This window comes from Sus scrofa, chromosome X (genome assembly GCF_054392235.1).
Source record: "Sus scrofa isolate SSC_HxYL_T2T_F1_AM1 chromosome X, Sscrofa_HxYL_maternal_Yorkshire_Landrace_v2.0, whole genome shotgun sequence".
NCBI classification, from domain to species: domain Eukaryota; kingdom Metazoa; phylum Chordata; class Mammalia; order Artiodactyla; family Suidae; genus Sus; species Sus scrofa.
This window is the reverse complement of record NC_139401.1, coordinates 7,341,763-7,363,906: the sequence shown is the minus strand read 5'-3', so window position 1 is coordinate 7,363,906 and position 22,144 is coordinate 7,341,763. Positions and strand designations below refer to the sequence as shown.

Genomic DNA, 22,144 nt, shown 5'->3' with positions numbered 1-22,144 from the left:
AAGTAACCACATCTCCAGTATCAGCCCTGAGTTGAGCTGAGTCTCACCTAGATGCCCCATACAACATCTCGTTGTAGCCTGCCTTCTATAAAGCTTTGTTGCTTTTGTAATTTGCTCTGCTAGGATTTTGCCCCAACCCACCCCCCAGTCATTTTTATAATCCCCTGAAAGCCTGGATGGCATGCCTCTCCTGTGTAATCAAGCCTTCTACAACTGCCACTGCACATTATGTTTTCCTACTCTCCATTCCCCAGGCATTTTTCAAGGCTCTTGTATATGGGATGTCTGACAATCAATTTGATGCAGGTCTCACCATCCCATTGGGATCAAGAGTACTTGAAAAGAGACTCTATAACCTAAATATCTGTCAACAGAAAAATGGATTAAGAAGATGTGGTACATATACACAATGGAATACTATGCAGTCATAAAAAAGAACAAAATAATACCATTTGTAGCAACATGGATGGACCCAGTAGATTCTACATTCTATTTCTATGTAGAATCTAAGATATGGTACAAATGAACCTATCTACAAAATAGAAACAGACTCACCAACATGGAGAACAGACTTGGGGTTGCCAAGGAGAAGTGGGGAAAGGGAGTGGGACAGATGCAAACTGTGACGTTTGGGATGGATAAGCCATGAGGTCCTGCTGTATAGCACAGGGAACTATACCCAATCACTTGTGACAGAACATGAGAGAAGATAATGTAAGAAATGGAACGTATTTACGTATATGACTGGGTCACTTTGCTGTACAGCAGAAATTGACCCAACATTATAAAACAACTGTATCCACAAAATTTTTAAAAAAATAATCTGATTAAAATTTTTTTAAAAAAAGAAAAGATACTCTAATTCACTATTGGATCAACTGTGGTCCATGGCATAACTCCTTCCACCCAGAGAACGTCCAATACATGCATGGAAAGGATGAAGTCATAGAGGAACTGATGGAAAGTATTGCTGGCGTAAAGACAACCCTACAGATGAGTGTGATTATATATAATGGGTATTTCCAACCTCTTTCAGTCCCTTGCGTTTCCCCAACCTGCTCCATTCCAAAAGTTCTTTTCCCCAGAGTCTTACCCAATAAGCTCATGTTCTTCTTCTTACCTTCCATTTGTCCATGAAAATAAGTTGAGCATGAAATAGTTCAACTCCCTGCCCTCCCAGAGGTCAGTTTATCCAGTGCCATCTCATCACCTCCATGTCCCTTCCAGGCAACCTTAGCCTCCCTCGCCCACAGAGCATGTCTCTTCTACCTGAAGTGAGTCATGCAAACACCCCATTGTCCAGCCTCCAACCTCTGCCTTCTGGTATGACTTCCCCAACCACGGGCCCAAACTTGGCAAAAGTTAACCCTGTGGCATCATGGTCACATGTTTCGTCCAAAAAAAAAAAAAAAAAAGGGAAGGAAGGGAGGGACGGAGGGAAAAAAGAAATGCAATGAAATCAACTCATCTAAAACCAAGATCAAAAAATAAAATAAAATAAAATAAAACCATGACCATCTAGCAGTTCAATTTTCTACTTAGGTAGACAGTCTCAATTGTTCCAAAAGGCAATCTAATTTTCCGGATGTTTGCTAAGTTTATCCTGTGTAGTTCCACCTCTAGTTCATGTAATACACCCTTTCCATCATATTCTTGCCAAAACTCCGGATCCCATAGCACCCATGACACGTGTTCACACCTCCCCAGTATGATGCCAGCCCTCAGTGAAAATACCCATCTGTTCCCCGTAAACCTAGGTCTCAGCTTTGTGCATCTGAGAAAAGGGACCAAATAGAGCCCTTTCCTGCTACTGGAAGCCAGTGTTCCCCACGTTCAGCAGGAATATCAACCGCCTCTTCCAGAGTCCTATGTGTCACTTCTCTTGTCCCCTCAACCTCTCTCCTTCAGGAGAAACTGCTTCCTTTTACAGGGAGGAAACAGAAGGCTTCATTTGGGGTCACCATCAGCTTCCAGCCTCTATACAGCCCCATCCACTAGCACCTGCTCTCGTGTTACCCCAGAGTAGAGACAGTCTCTCCTCCTGGCAAAGATCAACCCTCCTTCCACACGTGGGCTCTCATGTCCCACGACCTTCTCAGAAATCTGAAACTCTTAGTCATCTTTTGCATCTTTACTCTCGCTCTATTCAAGGTGACTCGGGAGAATGAAATACACTTCAAACGTCCCCAGGACAACCCCTCCCCCCGTCACAGCCTGTCTCCTTGCAGACACATTTCTGAAAAGAATCTGAGAAACCACTTCCCCCTGCCTCCAGCCTCTTCCATCCATCTGGCTTCTGCCTCTCATGCTCCATGGAAAAAACACATATTAGCATCACGTGTGTAGCATACGCAATGGACCCTTGGTGACCACAGTCTTACTTGACTGTTCATCAGCATCTACTGCTGAGAACCATGCTCTGCCTGGGATCTTCTCTCCTTCTTTGTCTTCCTTTTATTTCCCCAGTCGCTTTCTCCCTATCTCTTCTGTTGCATCATCACTTCTCATCCCACCTTTTACATCCAGCTTGGTCCCCGACTCGATTCTCTCTTGCACCAAGATGATCTCACCCATCTTCTCATGTGCCCACCAAATACAGGTCTCTGCCCAGGATCCTAATTCCTTCGGGGAACCTTTACCTACCCCATCATGCCTGCCAAAAATATAACAGCTCCTGGCCTCCTTTCCCTCAAACCCAATCTCCAATACCAGTGGATTTACCAACACAGCTGTGCTCTTCCATGGTCCTCTTAATTGAGTTAAACTTTGTACCCTTCAGACTCAAGCTCAAGTGTTTTTTCAGTTATGCATTCACTCACAAAGTATTTCTTTTTTTTTTTTTTTTTTTTGTCGTTTTGCCATTTCTTGGGCCGCTCCTGCGGCATATGGAGGTTCCCAGGCTAGGGGTCCAATCGGAGCTGTAGCCACCGGCCTATGCCAGAGCCACAGCAACGTGAGATCCAAGCCGCGTCTGCAACCTACACCACAGCTCACAGCAACGCCGGATCATTAACCCACTGAGCAAGGGCAGGGACCGAACCCGCAACCTCATGGTTCCTAGTCGGATTCGTTAACCACTGCACCACGACGGGAACTCCACAAAGTATTTCTTAATAACAGATCAGGCCGTGTTTTATGTTCTGGGGATACAGGTATCAGATTTACATCTGCCATCACACTTGCCTCACTCTGGTGGTTTCCTTACACTCATAGACGGAACTTGGAAGACACTCTGCAATACTGGCTTTTTCATCATCACTACAAACCCCTCTGTCTGTCTGTCTGTCTGTCTGTCTGTCTGTCTTTCTTTCTTTCTTTCTTTTTTGCATTTTAGGGACCTAGCCCTTCACTGGCTGTTTTTTTTTTTTTGTTTTTGGGGGGATTTTTTTTTCCTTTTTAGGGCTGCACCCCTGGGCATATGGAAATTCCCAGGGTAGGGGTCAAATGGGAGCTGTAGCTGCTGGCTACACCACAGTTCACAGCAATGCCCGATCCTTAGCCTACTGAACAAGGCCAGGCAAGGATGGAACGTGTGTCCTCATGGGTCCTAGTCAGGTTCGTTAACTGCTGCACCACAGCGGGAACATCCCTGTACTATGTTTCTATAGTAACAAACTTACTGTTCCAATTCTAAGGCTGATACATAGTTATTTCTCAGTTCATCCTTAGCCTCACTTCTCATTCCTTATACTGGATGTGGGGGTTATTACTGACCTTTGATTTTAACTGTTACCCACATGATAGATAGATAGATAGATAGATAGATAGATAGATAGATAGATAGATAGACAGACAGACAGACAGACAGACACATCTATCTATCCATCCAACCATCCATCCATCCATCTTCTCTATCTATCTATCTTCCTTCCTTTTGGCCACACCCGGACAGCATGCAGAAGTTCCTGGGACCAGGATGGAACCCATGCCACAGCAGTAACCAGAACCACAGCAGTGACAGTGCCAGATCCTTAACCTGCAGAGCCACCAAGGAACTCATCTATCTTCTCTATCTTTATCTATCTAACCTATCCATCCATCCATCATATATATTTTGCCATTGATCAATTGATCTATCTATTCACCCATCCATCATATATATTCATTCTATCTATCTATCTATCTATCTATCTATCTATCTATCTATCTATCTATCTATCTATCCATCCACCCATCCATCCATCCATCCATCCACTGAAACACCCATCCATCCCTTGTTCTCTCTCCCTCTCTCTTGCTCTCTCTGAATGCATTCTATTGGTCATATGACCATGGCTGGAGGATACCTCATCAGCCATATCCCTCAACCTCCCTTGTTTGCCTGTTCATCCCCAGCACCACTGAGCTGCTGTTTGCTCCCTAAAAGCATCTCCCTCCTGCCTGGAATGAAAGTCCCACCTTCCCTCTCCCAGCAAACACTTCCCAACATCAGTCTGCAAAGGATCCATCTCTCCTGAGACATCCTCTGAGTTCCCAGGGTGAGTCAATGACCTCTAATCGCCCCTTCTCAGAGCTTCCTTAGAGTTTGTTTTCCTAAAACTACCTCCTTAGCTCTCCATCTCAACAAGAGAATAGGAGCTTCTAGAGGTCAGGGACCCTGCTTCTAGAAGTCATTACACCCCAGAAGCTACCCCTGCTCCTGGTGTGTGTACTCAAGTGGCTCACAGTATGTCTGGTTAAACTAAATGAGCAAAGTGCTAAGTGAGGCTAACACATGAACTTTTTTCAAAGGTGCACAGCCTGGGGGATGCCTCCTGACACCTAAGGACTGAGACGAGCCAGACCGGCCAGCGCTGCCCACTCTTGGGAAGCTGATGAAAACGTTTGCTGAAAGCCAAAGAATGAACCTGAATATAATAACGATACCACCTACGAAACTACCAGTGTCTCTTCCTGTTATGTGCGTTCCAGTGAAAGTCTCCATGGCTCTGAAAGCTGTGTGATGCAAGAACGGAAGAGACACCACTCAGTGACTCTAAGAAGCGACTCCTAAATGAGGTGGACTTCAGCCAACCAGTTGCTTCTGGGGCCTGCCCTTTGGGGAGAAATGCCAGGAGCTGCAGTGCCTTTGGTGCACGCATCCGGGAATTTGAAAAGCATTTTTCTGGGCATAGAGAAAGTCTCCTTTCTGGAACAGTCAGGAAATTGTGATTTTTTTCAGCCCCCGCCTCTTGTTGACAAATGCTTCTGAAGACACCATCTGTAGAGTTACCTTATCCATCCCACTGACACTTACCACCTGCTGTGAGGCAGGGTGAAAGGGAGATGTTGTGGAGGGAGCCTCCCACTGGGTGGCCTTGACTCAGAGAGGAGTGAACGTGAAGCCTGAGCCAGGAGACTCTCGGAAATTTTCTACTATAAGAAAGAGACTGAAACCTCTACACTCTACTCGGAGAACATCTTAGGGATGCTATTCTGGTCTCCGCTAAGGGAAAGTCTTTTAGGGAAAGGAAAAAACATTTGGGGAGAGGGCGTTCCTGTTGTGGCAGAGGAAAAGAATCCAACTAGTATCCATGACAATCCCTGGCCTCATTCAGTGGGTTGGGGAGCTGGTGTTGCCGTGAGCTGCAGTGTAGGTGGCAGATGTGGCTCAGACCCCGCACTGCTGTGGCTGTGGTGTAGGCCTGCAGTTGCTGCTCCGATTCGACCCCTAGCGTGGGAACATCCATATGTTGCAGGTGAGGCTGTAAAAAGCAAAAAAAAAAAAAAAAAAAAACCAAAACCAAAAAAAAACCCGGGAGTTCCCGTCGTGGCGCAGTGGTTAATGAATCCGACTAGGAACCATGAGGTTGCGGGTTCGGTCCCTGCCCTTGCTCAGTGGGTTAACAATCTGGCGTTGCCATGAGCGGTGGTGTAGGTTGCAGATGAGGCTCGGATCCAGCGTTGCTGTGGCTCTGGCGTAGGCTGGTGGCTGCAGCTCCGATTCGACCCCTAGCCTGGGAACCTCCATATGCCGTGGGAGCGGCCGAAGAAATAGCAAAAAGACAAAAACAAAAAACCAAAAAAACCCAAAACCAATTCAGGTAGAGTCTTGGAAGCAGAAGGAAGAGCAATCTGGGGAGTGAGGGCTCATTCTTCCCTCAGCGGCTATTTACTGAACACCTGTGACGGGGGTATTTTGGACACAAGGATAGATTAGACTATGGAATTATGCAGCCTGGATTCCTGTCCCCATGACACTTACAGGGGAGACAGTTAAATCAATAAAAAGGCAGCCCATCAGATGTGCAGGGGACAAAATCGAGGTGGGGTGATGCATGCCTGGGATTGGGGGGGGTGGGCTTGGAGGGGGGACCAGAACTTTTGAGCTGATGGTGCAGAGAGAGCTGATGGAAGCTCCGTGTGACGGAAGGATGGGCTCTATGCAAAGATCAGCGGATGCGCTTTCCAACACTGCCAACGGACACACCCCAGAGTGCCAACAAGATTAAGGAGCTGGGGGACCAGAGAGAAAAATGAGGCAGAGAGGAGGAGAACGAAGCAGGAAGGAGAGGACGGAAGGACTGTGTACAGCCAAGACAGACTTCACATCCTCTTCTCGGCACACAGCAATATGTCAGGATTCGAAGAAAGGAACAGGGAGTGCCCGTTATGGCTCACTGGGTTAAGGACCCAATGAGCATCCATGACGATGCAGGTTCAATCCTTGACCTTGCTCAGTGGATTAAGGATCCTGTGTTGCCATAAGCTGTGGTATAGGTCACAGATCCAGCTTGGATCAGGTGTTCCCATGGCTGTGGTGTAGACCGGCAGCTGCAGCTCCCATTGGACCCCTAGGCTGGGAACTTCCATAGGCTGCAGGTGCAGAGGAAGGAAGGAAGGAAGGAGGGAGGGAGGGAAGGAAGGAAGAAAGAAGAAGAAGAAAGAAAGAGAGAGAGAGAGAGAGAGAGAGAGAGAGAGAGAGAGAGAGAGAGAGAAAGAAAGAAAGAAAGAAAGAAAGAAAGAAAGAAAGAAAGAAAGAAAGAAAGAAAGAAAGAAAGAAAGAAGAAAGAAAGAAAGACAGGCAAAGAAAGAAAGGAAGGAAGGAAGGAAAGAGAGAGAGAGAGAGAAAGAAAGAAAGAATGAAAAAGAAAGAAAGAGAAAGAAAGAAAGAAAGAAAGAAAGAAAGAAAGAAAGAAAGAAAAAGAAAAGAAAGAAAGAAAAGAAAAGAGAAAGAAAGACAAAGAAAGAAAGGAAGGAAGGAAGGAAGGTAGGTCACGTGAAGATGGAGGCAGAGATGGGAATGTTACATCCCAAATCCAGGTAGTTCTAGCAACCACCAGCAGCCGGGGGACATCAGCAAGGACCCTCCCCCCTGGAACCCCCAGAAGGAGCAAAGCCCTGATAACCCCTTGATTTCAGACTTCTGGTCTCCAGAACAGAGAGAAAGAATCCCTGCTGGTTTCTTTTACCCTCTGAGCTGGGAGGACCTTGTCGGCAGCCTCAGAAACTGAGTGTGTGCAGCAATGTATGTGTATGTTTCCTAAAGCACATGCAGGGGCCTGGGAGGAGAAGGGACTGGAGGCCACAGAGAAGCAGCAGTGTGAACAGGGAGAAACCCACTGGGGAGGTGAATTTGAGGGGATGGTGGCCAGGAAGAGGCTGTGATGGATGGTCTTTTTAGGGCCACACCTGCAGCACACAGAGGTTCTCAGGGGTCAAACTGGAGCTGCAGCTGCAGGCTTACATCACAGCCACAGCAACGCAGGATCTGAGCCACGTCTGTGACCTATGCCACAGCTCAAGGCAATGCTGGATCCTTAACCCACTGAGTGAGGCCAGGGATCAAACCCACATCTTCATGGATACTAGTTGGATTCATTACTGCTGAGCCACAACGGAACTCCCCGTGAAAGGATTTTCATATCAACAGCTGTAAGGGTCCCAGGCTTATTAATGCAACAGGTATGGGTTTTTTGGTTGTTGTCTATTTATCTTACTCTCAATGAAAACCCCAATGACTCGGTACGAGGACACTGTCAAATTATGTAGAAGCTCTAACAAGGACAAGGATTCCTTAACTCTCAGATGAGCAGATGGATCAGGACTTGGTAACCTAGTGTGTTCAGACTGATTGACACAAGCATTCAGAGCATGTGGACAGTAGAAGGAAATTTACTTGAGAAGCTTCTCAGAAGCCAACGGTTCAGAAACTATCATAGGACCGACATTGCCAAGATTGCGAAGATGCGACCAGTGTTATGTTCAAAACATACAACGGACCCTGTCTCTACCTCCTGCTGGAGCCTTTTCATAAAGGTGAAATGTACTGATACCAAAATCTGAACAGGATAATCATGCTGCAAACAGACTTCCTTAAGAAGAAAATAAGGAAACAAATAACAGGGTCACTGTTCCTTCACCCCCATCATATTAAATTGTTTTTTAAAACACAGATTACAGCAGGACCTAACATTCCTATGATTACAAAGAAACACCTGTTGGCCTGAGTCAATCATAGCTATTCTATCAAGACAGCCCACAGATTTCATTAGGGGAACAGATCTGAATGGGGAATTCAGTGGACTCATGAGCCCAAATCATAGAGACCTTTTTGAGCAGTTCTGATTAAGAGTGGACATCACTACTGTTCAGAAACGGATGCTCTTTTGATCAATGAGCTTCAATGGTGTGATTCCTTGTGTTTGCATAACTCACAGCTTTAGAAAACAAAGTATCTTGACATTGAGGTGTCTTTGGTCATTCCCCCAGCTAGAAGGAAGCCGTGTCTTTTTCGTCTTTTTTTTTTTTTTTTTGAGCTGTACTATAACGCCGCACTGTAACAATGCTTTACCGTGAACTTGATTTCAACTCAATGTGACAAAGCGATAATGCTTTGCAATAGAGCAGCAGCTGAGATATTAATACAGTGTCACAAGCGGATGGTATTTCTAGCACTCAAGCAAAGCATTTGTAACACATCCAATACGCCTCTTAAAAAAGGAAAAATAAGGAGCAGCTACAGACATGTGTTTCGGATCATATGAGAGCCTCGGCTCCCCGACATTATTCAGGCCTTAGACGTTCTGTTTATGCCCTGGCCTCACCATTCACTTATGTCTCTGAAGAGCCAGCTCTCAAAGCCCCCGCCATCTCTTCTTGCTCATCCTGCTTCCTCAGATTCATCAGGTGGCAGTCATCTGATCACCTGTCCCTGAACTGAGGCTCCATCACCGTGTGTGGAACTTTCTTAAACCACATGCTACTCGCAAACCGCTTCTATCACTGCAATTTTTGTGCACATCTCGGCAGTGGCCACCAAGCTACCTTGGAACCCAACAGACATTCATCAGGGAGAGTGAACGGACAGTGGCACTAACTCACGAAATGTGGTCTGTGACTCCACCTTGAGAGAGGCTACTGTCTATGACATAATGTCAATGGCTTTCTCTCAACAGGCTGGAAGCTCAGGGAAATAGGACAGAAGCAGCTAGTCTTAACGTATAGGAATATGAGTCTTCAATTCTCGCTACTCAAAAATAAGACAATTAGAGGTGGGCTGGCAAAAACAGTGGGTTAATCCCGTTCTGAGTCAACACCCCTGCTCATTCATTTTACTCATGCTGAAGACTGGTCTGTCCTGTACTGGTGCGTAACGATGGAAAGCAAAGGAAGCAGGATAAACACCTGGAAGGTATCCATCCAGACCAGCAACCAACAGGAATCCTTCTGTCCTGCATTCCAGGTAACCAAGGTATAAGCAAAGGTCCCTGCCCCCAGGCACTGAGAATTTAAAAGGACTCAGATGGGCACGTCAGGATGGAACAGAAGTATAAGGTCTCACAGGCTACATGCTGCCTCTGGGGTGGATAGAAGACTGCCCTTTCTCCGTCTCTTTGGCTCAGGCTCCGTGGGATGTGGCATTTCCCCACTCCTGGCAGTTTGCACAGAAAGCCATCTGCTTCTCATCCATCTCCAGCTCTCCTGAGGAGGGAGGGTAAGAGGCTGGGAGATGGAGAGGTAGAAGGACAGGAGAGCAGACATGCTCTAACATCTTCCCAGCCTCGCCTCCTTTGGCAACATTTCTTGGGTCCTGCTGGCTTAGTGAGGCTCTCCTTGCTGTATGCACCCCAGCATCTTGCGTCAAGAAATGTTGATGCCCTTATTAAATTTCATGGGTCTCTTTAGACTTCCTGCCATCCCTACCCTACTGAACCACCCACCCACTTACCTGCCCAACCAACCGCTCAATCACTCCATAACCAACCAACCACTCAATCAACCCCCAATCAACCATCCAATCACCCAATCATCCCCCACCCAACCACATAACCACCCACCCAACTACCCATCTATCCAAGCAACCAACCACTCAGCCACTCACCCACCCAACTATTCAACCACACACCCACCTAGCCAACCACTCAACCAACTACCCAACCAACCACCCACCCAATCAACCGCTCAACTACTGACACAAACATTCACCCACCCCACCCACCCAATGATCATACAATCACCCAACCAACCAATCACCAAGCCACCCACCCAACTACTCAACCATCCTCTCAACCAACCACTCAACCAACCACCTACCCACCCACCCCTCAAATAACAACCCAATTTCCCACAAGTCAACCACTCACCTACTCAACCACCCAACCATCCACTCCATCAACTACCCAAAGAACCCCTCAACCAGCTACCCAACCAAACTTGCACCCAATCAACCACCCATCCACCCACCTACCCAACCTGCCCAACATGAGCTCCTTCAGAGCAGAGCAGGCACCCCATTTTGCCTTTGTTTTTGCCTCCAACCCAGTGCCACATACACAGCTCCATCGGTATTTTGTAAACTAATAGATGAAAGCTTTCCACAGATTATCCCTTCATGTTTTTACAGGGAAACCCTCATTTCCTGAGACCCAGGGGATTTGTGAAACATCCACATGAGAGAATCCTAAAAGGGTGAGAAAGCACTTTATCGCTTTAAGGTAGCAAAGTTCGATGGCCATGTGCTTTCCTGTGTCTTAGGCATCTTCCTGCTTTTTAGAGGCAGTGCCCACAGTCTGAGACAGCGTGGTTCACCTCTTTGCAAGATCCCTTCTTCCCATCCTCCCCCGGTACCTCCAACCCACACCCACTGCATGTCCAGGTGGCATTCTAACCCTCAGCCCTCATAGACTCTTTGAGGTACCTCATCTAAGTCTTCATGATGGGCCATGTTGCATTATCATTAGATACGTGTGTCTTGTGTTCACAGAGTGTATGAAGTGCAAGCAACGTGGAGTTAGTAGCTGGGTCTTATCTAATATCCCCAGTGCCGAGTCTGGGCCATCGTGGTGGTGATTGACCTAATGCTGTGTCAGGAATGAAGCATACAGAGTGGGGTGAGGGAGGCAGAGTAATGACCTCCCAAAGATGCCCATCTTCCCAAGCCCAGACACACGTGAATACATTACCTGTCCCTGCGAAAGGGCCTCTGTGGACCGGAAGAAGTTCAGGGTCTAGCGATGGGAAACTCACTCCATGTTATCTGGATGAGACCAGTTATCATCACAAGGGTCCTTACCATTTCATGCCAGAGAATCAGAGCAAGAGAAAGAGATGAAATCATGGAAGCAGAGGTCAGAGAGAGAGAGACAAAGGTTGGAAGACACTGCATGGATGGATGTAAAGATGCAAGAAAGGGCCATGAGCCATGGCATGGGGATAGCCTCCAGAAGCTGGAGAAGGCAAAGAAATGGATTCTCCCTGAGACTGACCCTCTGAAAGATGCAGGGCTGTGATCACCTTCATTTCAGACCACTGAGGCCCATTGCAAAACTCTGACCTCTAGAACTACAAGTGGATGCATTTCTGTTGCTTTAAGTCTGCAAGTTTGTGTTAATTTGTTACAGCAGTGGATAAATACTAATACATGGGGGAGTTTGTGTTTATTTCTTACAGCAGTGGATAAATACTAATAATACATGGGGGAGTTTGTGTTAATTTGTTACAGCAGTGGATAAATACTAATACATGGGTTGGGGGGCAGGGAGAGGTGTAAGGAGTCTTGTTTTAAGCAACTACACAATACAAGGCTGCATTTACATTTGGGGTAAAACCACTTCATTCTAGTGTCTTGATATAGACTTGTGATTTTTTTAATTTTTATTTTTTAGGGCCACACCTATGGCATATGGAAGTTCCCAGGCTAGGGGTTGACTTGGAGCTGCAGCTGCCAGCCTATGCCACAGCCAGGGCCACACCAAATCCAAGCTGCATCTGCAACCAATGCCATCGCTTGTGGCACCACTGGATCCTTAACCCAAGGCCAGGGATCAAACCTGCATCCTCACAGAGACGATGTCAGGTGCTTAACCTGCTGAGTCACAGCAGGAACTGGAGAATGGGTGCTTTCAAGAGTTCTATAGGGACTGTACCAGAAACGGCCACGTTGGCCATCTGCATTTTCCATGCCCATGACCCAAAAGAGTCGTGTATGCTTCCATGTGACCAAAGAACAGCATCACAGAGCCACGATGCAGGAGGAGGGGACCAGGGCACTGAGCGGATGGGGAAAGGGGCTGATACCGTGGGCATTCCCCACCTAGACAGATTTCTCACCTTTATAGATTCCGTTACTGCCTCCGTGAACTTCCCCTTTGACAGTCACCTCCTCTACGTGGGCTCCTTGGTCCGAAGAGAAATAGATGAGGGTGTTATTAGCCAGCTTCAACTCATCTAGAACGTCCAGGATCTGCCCTGAAAGGGAGAAGAAACTCCGTGTTCAAACCGTCCAACCTTTACCAAGACAGGGATGTGATTTACCCTCATCGACTTGTCCCTCAGTTTTCGAGGGGGAGGCGGAAATGGTCTCGTATGCTGAGCTCTCTCACACGACCCCAGCGGGGGACGCGGTGGCATCGGGGCTCCGGGCGGAGACCACCAGAAGATTCCGTCGGAATGAAGCATCACCTACAAGCATCATGTGAAGCTCTAGGCATAGCAGGGTAATTCTGTCAAGAGACCTGATAAAGGATGCTAGAAGAATCAGGTTCACAGATCAGGAGCCTCTTGGAGGAAGGTGCTAGAAGAGAGAGGCCAACTTGTTGCAATCATGAGCTAGCCTTGGTCCTGAAGCTAGAAAGAGGTCTACTGTTTTTCCTTATTTATTCCTTTTAAAAATTGCATTGGAGTATAGTAGATTTACAATGTTATATAACGTATTTGGAGTGGATAAGCAATGAGATCCTGTTGTACAGCACAGGGAACTGTATCTAGTCACTTGTGATGGACCACGATGGAGGATAATACGACAAAAAGAACGTGTATATATGTATGTGTATATGTGTGTGTGAGAGACTGGGTCCCTTTGCTGTACAGTAGAAAACTGACAGAACTCTGCAAACCAACTATAATGGAAAAAATAAAAATCATTAAAATAATAAAACAATGTGGTGTCAGTTTCAGGTGCACCGCAAAGGGACTCCGTTGTTCACATACCTAGATCCAGTGTCTTTCAGAGCCTTTTCCTATATAGGTTATTACAGAATATTGGGTGTCTTCCTCACTGACTGGAAAAAATGAAACCATCAATGGTCCTCTTAAAGGAACAAATAAATATCTCTATCAATATTTTATGATGACCTTTTTAATACTCACCCTGGATACCCAAGTCTAAAATGGTCTGTCTGAATGCCAATATTCCTCACACTTTCCTGTTTCTTCTGTACCTGCTTCTCTAAATTTCATATTATGGACTAACAACCCCCCCCCATGACAAACCTTCAACGTAATAATGACGTCCACCTCAACAATGGGAATAGGGTTCCTATGTGTTAAACACTCCCTATGTGCCAAGGACTTGATCCTACCTGTGTAGCTCTTGCTGAACCAAACGAATAAACAGCACTGGCTCCATTGTACAGGTGAGAGCAACAGTGCTTCAAAGAGACACATGACCTGCTCAAGGTCACAGAGTAAGGAAGAGCAAGACGCAGGAAGGAAGACGTACACCTGACTCCAAAACACTCAGCACAGTTAAGCGGATGAACTCAAGGAGAGTCATGGAAAAGTGAAGAAGAAAAGAGACATGAAGGCAATCAGCTGCTGTCTTCTGCAAATTCCTCTAGGAAGACGAGAACTAGGTATGGAAGACGGATTACACCAGATTGAGCGTGACGTCATCAATGGCTCAATGCGCATGAAGGGCATGGAGTGGGTGTTGACTGTGCTTTTCTCTCTGCTTTCATTAATGCCCCCAATTTTCCATCAGGGAGGGGAAAAAACAAACCCCATAGAAGCCAGTTGAAGACGAAGGAAGGGCTGAAACACAGACTCTGATGAGGAAGCGATCATCCGCCCTCAAATCAGAAGAAAAGCATGCTCAGACGAGAGGCACAGACTTTATAATTTCCCCAGAGATACGAACATTCACAGAAGGCTAGTTTAATTTAGTCAGTCAACGCGTGCAGGTACAGTTTGAGGGAGTAAAGGGTCTGCTTCTGTTTTTTCTGTTTTGTTTTGTTTTGTGTTCAGCGTCTGAGGCACATGGAAGTTCCTGGGCCGGGAATGGAACCTCTGCCACAACAGTGACTCGACAACACTGGATCACTAACGTCAAGGCCACTAGGGAACGCCCCTGTTTTTTTTCTTTCCTTTTTACGGTGGCACCTTCAGCACATGGAAGTTCCCAGGCTATGGGCTGAATCAGAGCCCAACTGCTGGCCTACGCCACAGTCACAGCAACACCAGATGTGAGCTGCATCTTCAACCGATGCTGCAACTTGCAGCAACATTGGATCCTTAACCCAGTAAGTGAGCCTAGGGAGTCAAACCCACATCCTCATGGACACTATGTCGGGTGCCTAACTTGCTAAGCCACAATGGGAACTCCTCTGACTCTTTTTTTGATGTTTAACTGCTAAGAGCTTTTAAGCCTGACTTCACACTCTGCCTCATCCACTTGTGCCAATGAGCTCCTAAGAAAGCCTAGGGGCTCCCTCTCCCACTGCCCATGGGAGGTTTAAACTAAGCCAGCTCCTACCTGTAGGGGGACACCCACATCCAAGCCCCAAAACCTTCTCTTCATGAAAACTGCATCCATTCTCAAGCCATCTCCCTCAAGCCATCTTCAGTCCAGCTTAGGAGCTGCCCTGCTGTTCCCAGAAAGCCTCTTTACATCAGGTACCACCCTTTCCCCATCCTCGTGCTTTGGTTGTGGCATCACTGGTCACAGGGGACCCGCATTCTGGGTGGGGTCCTTCTCATCACGCAGGATAACCACAACAATGGGACATCTCCAAGGACACCAGCTGTCCTTTGCAACAGAAATAACAGCCCAGCATGGCTACGTCCTTTCCAACAGTGAAGTCATGTCCACAAGGAGATAGGCCCTCCGCCTTAGGGGTGGACCCTCACCGACTTGGTCCAGCAAAGGGCTAGAAGGCCACAGTCAACCCTTTATGGAGGTGACACAGATGATTCTGGATGCCAAAGCTAGACTCAAGTCACATGTCAACCAACGTGTCTCTGCTATTTGATCACGAAAGCCCCAGGTGAGGGCCGTTCCATCTTAGTGTTTTGACACAGATTATAAACCTTCCTGGAAGCCATGCCAAATACATAAATGTCACACTCAGGATCGAGGAACAAGACGCATGGGGCCACTTTAGCGATGTTTCTCTAAGGATAAATCATCAGCGGGCAGACGTTCATTGCAGTGTCGTGCAGTTGAGCTAAGCAAACCACCTGTGCCCTCCGGCTTGTGGTAATTTGACTCTGGTGCTAATTTAAGGCTTGTCACTTTGGAAATGGTAATTAGTATAATGAGCTGACATAGGAAGAAGCAATAAGGCAAGATAACCCCCACTTATACTTGGAATGAAAAATGCCCCTTTTGGTACATATAACCATTTCTAAGGAAAATAACACAGATTAGACAGGGAAAGGAGGATTGAGGGGGGTTTACTTTCTTGTGTGGTAACTGGTGATTTGCAAAAGAGCGCACAACCATGCCCCTCAATTTCAAATGCAATTCACTTTTCATAGATATCTTAGTTTGAGGAAAATGCTGTGAAGAAATGCCTTTTTAAAAATATGTGGCTTCTTGGAGTTCCCATTGTGGCTCAGCAGACATGAAGACAACTAGGAGCCATGAAGATGTAGGTTCGATCCCTGACCTTGCTCAGTGGGTAAAGGACCTGGTGTTGCCACGAGCTGTGGTGTAGGTCGCAGATGCAGCAAACATCTCAGATTGCTATGGCTGTGGCATAGGCCAGCGGCTGCAGCTCTAATGTGACCCATAGACCGGGAACCTCCATATGTAGCACCTGTGGACCTAAAATAAATAAATATATAGGAAGTTCCCTTTGTGTATCAGTGGTCAATGAACCCAACTAGGATCCATGAGGACGTGGGTTTGAGCCCTGGCCTCGCTCAGTGGGTTAAGCATTCGGCATTGCCATGAGCTGTGGTGTAGGTCACAGACGTGGCTTGGATCTGGTGTTGCTGTGGCTGTGGGGCAGGCTGGCAGCTACAGCTCCAATTAGACCCTAGCCTGGGAACCTCCATAGGCCATGGGAGCAGCCCTAGAAAAGGCAAAATGGCAAAAGACAAAAGGCAAAAAAAAAAAAAAGAAAAAGAAAAGAAAAGAAAAAGAAAAAAAAAAGGATCTGGCATTGCCACGAGCTGTAGTGTAGGTTGCAGATATGGCTTGGATCCTGCGTGCTGTGGCTGTGGTATAGACCTGAAGCTGCAGCTCTGATTCGACTCACTAGGCTGGGAACCTCCATATGCCCTGGGTGCGGCCATAAAAAGAAAAACAAAGAAAGAAAGAAATAAGTCTACAAATAACAAATAATCTATGTTGCTTCCCTGATAACTTCAGGTATGGGCACAATGCCTTGTATACGAATATTAATTAATTAATTAATTGTGCTTTTCAGGGCCACACCCACAGCATGTGGAAGTTCCTGGTCTAGGGGTCCAACTGGAGCTACAGTTGCCAGCCTACACCACAGCTGCAGCAACGCCAGACCTGAGCTGTGTCTGTGACCCACACTGCAGCTCATGGCAACACTGGATCCTTAACCCACTGAGCAAGGCCAGGGATCAAACCTGCCTCCTCAGGGATCCCAGTTAGATTTGTTTCTGCTAAACCATGATGGCAACTCCAAAAACACTCTACTATTTTTTTTTTTATTTCCCCAATACATTATTTCTTTTCTACTGTATAGCATGGTGACCCAGTCACACGTACAGGTATACATTCTTTTTTCTCACATTATCATGCTCCATCACAAGTGACTAGACATAGTTCCCAGTGCTATGCAGCATCCCTGATTATTAGAGAAATGCAAATCAAAACTACTATGAGGTACCACCTCACAGCCATCAGAATGACCATCATGAATAAGTCTACAAATAACAAATGCTGGAGAGGATGTGGAGAAAAGGGAACCCCCCTACACTGTTGGGGGGAATGTAAGCTGGTACAACCACTATGGAGATCAGTATGGAGGTACCTTAGAAAACTATACATCGAACTACCATATGACCCAGCAGTCCCACTCTTGGGCATATATCTGGACAAAACTTTCCTTGAAAGAGATACATGCAGTCTACTAATGTTTAAAGAATGCCCTTCAAAGGCATGGTCGGCTCCTATACCTCCTCACCCAAGCATCCAACACTTGTTCACGAAACACATACTGTACAAGAGCCGCAGACTGGGACGCCCACGGGGCCAGGGATGGCAATTGTTCCCAAAGCCCCCTGGTTCCTGTTGCCTCTGCTCAAGCTAATGACATCCCTGAGTCACAGCCACTGTCCCTCCCCCCGCCCCACCCCAGGCCATTTTCATCCCCAGATCAGCCTGCAGCTGCACATAAACACAGATTCCTTTCGCTACAATGTACACTGCACCTTTCTCTACCTTCAAACTCCTCCCTAGATAGTCCCTCCAAATCCCAGTATCTCAAACGCCCACAGTGAGACATCTTCTCTGCCCCTGTCAATTTTTCCCATTCCTATAGGGCGGTGACTTGATCATTTTCATCAAAGGCGCCCCATACCTCTGGGCTGGGATGCATACAAGATCTCTAGCAGGTCCACAGGGTGGAGCATTTGGCTAAATTGGAGGAGAAAGTGTCAGATTTCTGATTTCCTTTTAGCTCTTTTTTTTTTTTTTTGGTCTTTTGAGGGCTGCACCTGCAGCATATGGAGGTTCCCAGGCTAGGGGTTAAATCAGAGCCGTAGCCACTAGCCCACCCCACAGCCACAGCAACACCAGATCCAAGCCGCGTCTGTGACCTACACCACAGCTCACGGCAACGCCGAATGCTTAACCCATTGATGTAGGCTAGGGATTGAACCTGCATCCTCACGGATACTAGTCAAATTCATTTCCACTGAGCCACGACAGGAATTCCACCTTTTAGCCCTTTTTCACCTGAAAGAAGCACTCCTATATCTCATACAATTTGGGTCTTATGGCAGAATCTCATTTGGAAAGCCCAGAGCCCATTAAATTTTTCATAAGGATGTTTCTATAAAGGTCTAACCTATTTCTCTCCTAAAAACTCTGGACGGAAATCTCCCACAGGAACAAACACTGCCATGTTATGTTTGATTTCAGACCCACACACCGCAAGTCAGAGGTCCACAAATATTATCTTTCAGGAAGCTTCTCACGGTATAATGACACCAATTTATATCAGATGATAGTTTTGAAATACCGGTGGTGGGCTGCAGGATAGCTTATAAATGAAATGTTTTATTTCCAAAGCTATCTCACATTGTTCCCGGAATGAAACAAATACAGCAAACAAGCCATTTCAAGAGCACTTTGTTATTTAACCGGAGACAAAAGTGCGTGTATTGGAAAAAAAAATGAGAACTTGCTGACCAGGGTTCCATCATCCTAGAGGGAAAAAAAAATGTGGAGATGTGAAAATTCAGGCCCTTCCTCCTTAAGGTGTGACTGGAGCTTGCTGAGGAAGCCTGGGTTCTGCAGCATTCATGCTTCTCCATTGATTCGGAGCACAAGCAAGCGTCAGGCCACTGTTTGGTCAGGGTGGTGGCTTCTGGGTCCTGCTAGATGCCAACCTGGTTTGGGTCCTGGGTCCCCATTTTGCTCAGTAGGGTTCTTTGCCTCTAAGACACAGATGATCACATATAACAAGGGAGGGTTGCCAGAACAGATAACAGAGAATTGCATCCAAACCCTTAGCCCAGGACTGTGAGAGCTCAATGCAGCCTAGCTCCTACAATGGAGTTAAAAAATCTGAGTGGAAAAATTAGCCTGCCTAAAATCAAAACTAGCATGAGGTACCACCTCACAGCAGCCAGAATGGCTGTCATCAAAAAGTCTACAAATAACAGGAGTTCCAGTCATGGCTCAGCAGTTAACGAACCCGACTAGCATCCATAAGGACATGGGTTCGGGGGAGTTCCCGTCGTGGTGCAGTGGTTAACGAATCCGACTAGGAACCATGAGGTTGCGGGTTCGGTCCCTGCCCTTGCTCAGTGGGTTAAGGATCCGGCGTTGCCGTGAGCTGTGGTGTAGGTTGCAGACGCGGCTCGGATCCCGCGTTGCTGTGGCTCTGGCGTAGGCCGGTGGCTACAGCTCCGATTGGACCCCTAGCCTGGGAACCTCCATATGCCGCGGGAGCGGCCCAAGAAATAGCAACAAAAAAAAAAAAAAAAAAAAAAGACAAAAAAAAAAAAAAAGGACATGGGTTCGATCCCTTGCCTGGCTCAATGGGTTAAGGATCCGGTGTTGCTGTGAGCTGTGGTGTAGGTTGCAGATGTGGCTCAGATCCAGCACTGCTGTGGCTGTGGCACAGGCTGGCAGCTTCAGCTCTGATTGGACTCCTGGCCTGGGAACCTCCACATGCCATGGAAGAGGCCCTAAAAAAAAAAAAAAAAAAAGTCTACAAATAACAAACGCTGAAGAGGGTTTGGAGAAAACAGAACCCAGCTTCATCGTTGTAGGAATGTAAGCTGGTGCAGCCACTAAGGAGAAGAGTATGGAGGTTCCTTAAAAAACTAAAAATAGAACTACCATATAATCTGGCAATCCCACTCCTGAGTATGTATCTGGAAGAAATTCTAATTTGAAAAGATCCATGCACCCCTATGTTCATAGCAGCACTATTCACAATAGCTAAGATATGGAAGCTACCTAAATGTCCATTGTCACAGGAATGGATAAATAAGATGTGGTACCTATACACAGTGCAATACTACTCAGCCATAAAAAGAACAAAATCATGCCATTTTTAACATCATGGATGCAACTAGAGAGTCTCATACTAGTGAAGTAAGCCAGACAAAGACAAATATGTGCTATCACTTACATGTGAAATACAACGAAATGATACAAATGAACTTATTTACAAAACAGAAACAGACCCAGAGGCATAGAGAGCAAATTTATGGTTACCGAAGGGGAAAGGGGGAAGAGATAAATTAGGTGTTTGGGATTAAGAGACACAGATTATTACATATACAATAGATAGGGAATTCCCTGGTGCCCTAGTCATTGAGGATTTGGCATCATCACTGCCATGGCACAGGTTCAATTCCTGGCCCAGGAACTTCTGCGTGCATGGATGCATCCAAAGAAAAAAGATAACAAACAAGGGCCTACTGTAGAGCACAGGGAACCATACTCAGTATCTCATGATAATCTATAATGGAAAACAATCAGAATACATATATACTGAATCACTATGCTGTATGCCTGAAATATTATAAATCAATGATACTTCAATAAAAACCTTTTAAGAAATAGCAGCATGCCTAATGTAAGCCTTGCTATTTCAGCAGTTTGGCTCTTTTCTTTTACCAGGTAGGTCAACTCAGACACACTGTGGAAGCAAAATGCATCACCATTTACCCTTTCAGAACCATCAAGCTCCTTAAGGAAAAGTCTTTTGAAGCAGCCCCCTGCCATGAATAATTAAGGAAGAATTTCCACCTGCTCAGTGTAATTCCAGGGAACCCAGGAAACCCTAAGAAATTTCCCTAACACTGTCTCAGTCAATCCTTCTTGCAATCAACAGCTGAACAGTGGAGCTATAATACTCCCTTGGAAGCCAGGATTTAAAGATAAATGGGAGGGTCTTATTGTGGTGACCACTCTCCATGGGGCATGTTCTCCTGTTTGAGGTACTGAGTGGGATAGAGAAATTCTGCTGTCATTGGCCCCAGAAAGCAATCCTTTATTAGCTTATGTGGGATTTAGAAACACAAACCACATACCACACATTAGGAAATATCCTTCAATATCCACAAAGATTTAGGTCTCTGGTTGGAAGCCATGTCCCTGAACAAAAGTAAACTTGACCTTATACTTCTTCCCCAAATGAAGGGTCCAGATTTCCAAAATGCCAGTCCTGATCTTCTCCATTACATGGAGCTCAAGGGATACCACACATGGTTTATATGAAGATTATGAGTTACCTACAGCATAAAACCAAGTTCAGAAGTTTATACACAATGGGAAAAAAATAGTATATGACCAACAATAAATGTCCCAAGATTGGGTTATTTACCTGCATTCCATAAGCTGGTCAAGACACAGAAATGATATGCTGGCTTTTGGGGAAAGGGGTGTCAGGGAGGGTCAGGGGTGTTTGTTATATCTTTTCTTTTCTTTTTTATGGCCACACCCATGGCATATGGAAGTTCCCAGGCTAGGGGTTGAATCGGACTGCAGCTGCCAGCCTACACCACAGCTCACAGCAACGCCAGATCCTTAACCCACTGAGACAGGCCAGGGGCCAAACCCACATCCTCAGGCATACTAGTAGGGTTCGTTAACTGCTGAGCCATGATGGGAACACCCATAGATCACTGTTTCACTCACTTTGTCATCTCCTAAGCAAACCCACGAAAAACTTCACTCCAAAGATGTTTAGAAGATATCCTTAATCATTTTTCCAGAGAGCTACAGAAAACTAGGCAAGAGTGGTCAGGAGGAAATGATTAGGCGACTGTATGCATCAGTAGAGGCATGTTTTCATTCTTTTGTGTGACTGAAAAAAATCATTGAGGTCTTATATGTGGACTATAGGCCTCCATCATCTTCATGCTATGAATCAGAGTCCTTCAAATTTTGACAAGCTTAATTGTCACCTTAGAAACAAACATAAAATGAAGATTCGTCTTTTTTTTAAAATGATTTGATCAACCTTTGTTGCGTTTTTTTTTTTTTTTTTTTTGCCTGTTC

At 46.1% G+C, this 22,144-nt stretch overlaps 1 protein-coding gene across 11 annotated transcripts in view; it reads right to left on the bottom strand.

The window, feature by feature from the left end:
- LOC146394453 (steryl-sulfatase-like) overlaps positions 1-22,144 on the bottom strand; it is a 201,537-nt gene that overhangs the window by 30,194 nt on the left and 149,199 nt on the right. For all 11 annotated transcript variants that reach the window (XR_014834968.1, XM_085007100.1, XM_085007107.1 and 8 more), the window contains one exon: positions 12,532-12,669. Coding sequence is in view for 10 of the 11 variants with exons in the window: in XM_085007100.1 (XP_084863226.1) it covers positions 12,532-12,669 (138 nt within the window). In the remaining variant the exon portion in view is untranslated. The remainder of the gene's footprint in view (positions 1-12,531; positions 12,670-22,144) is intronic.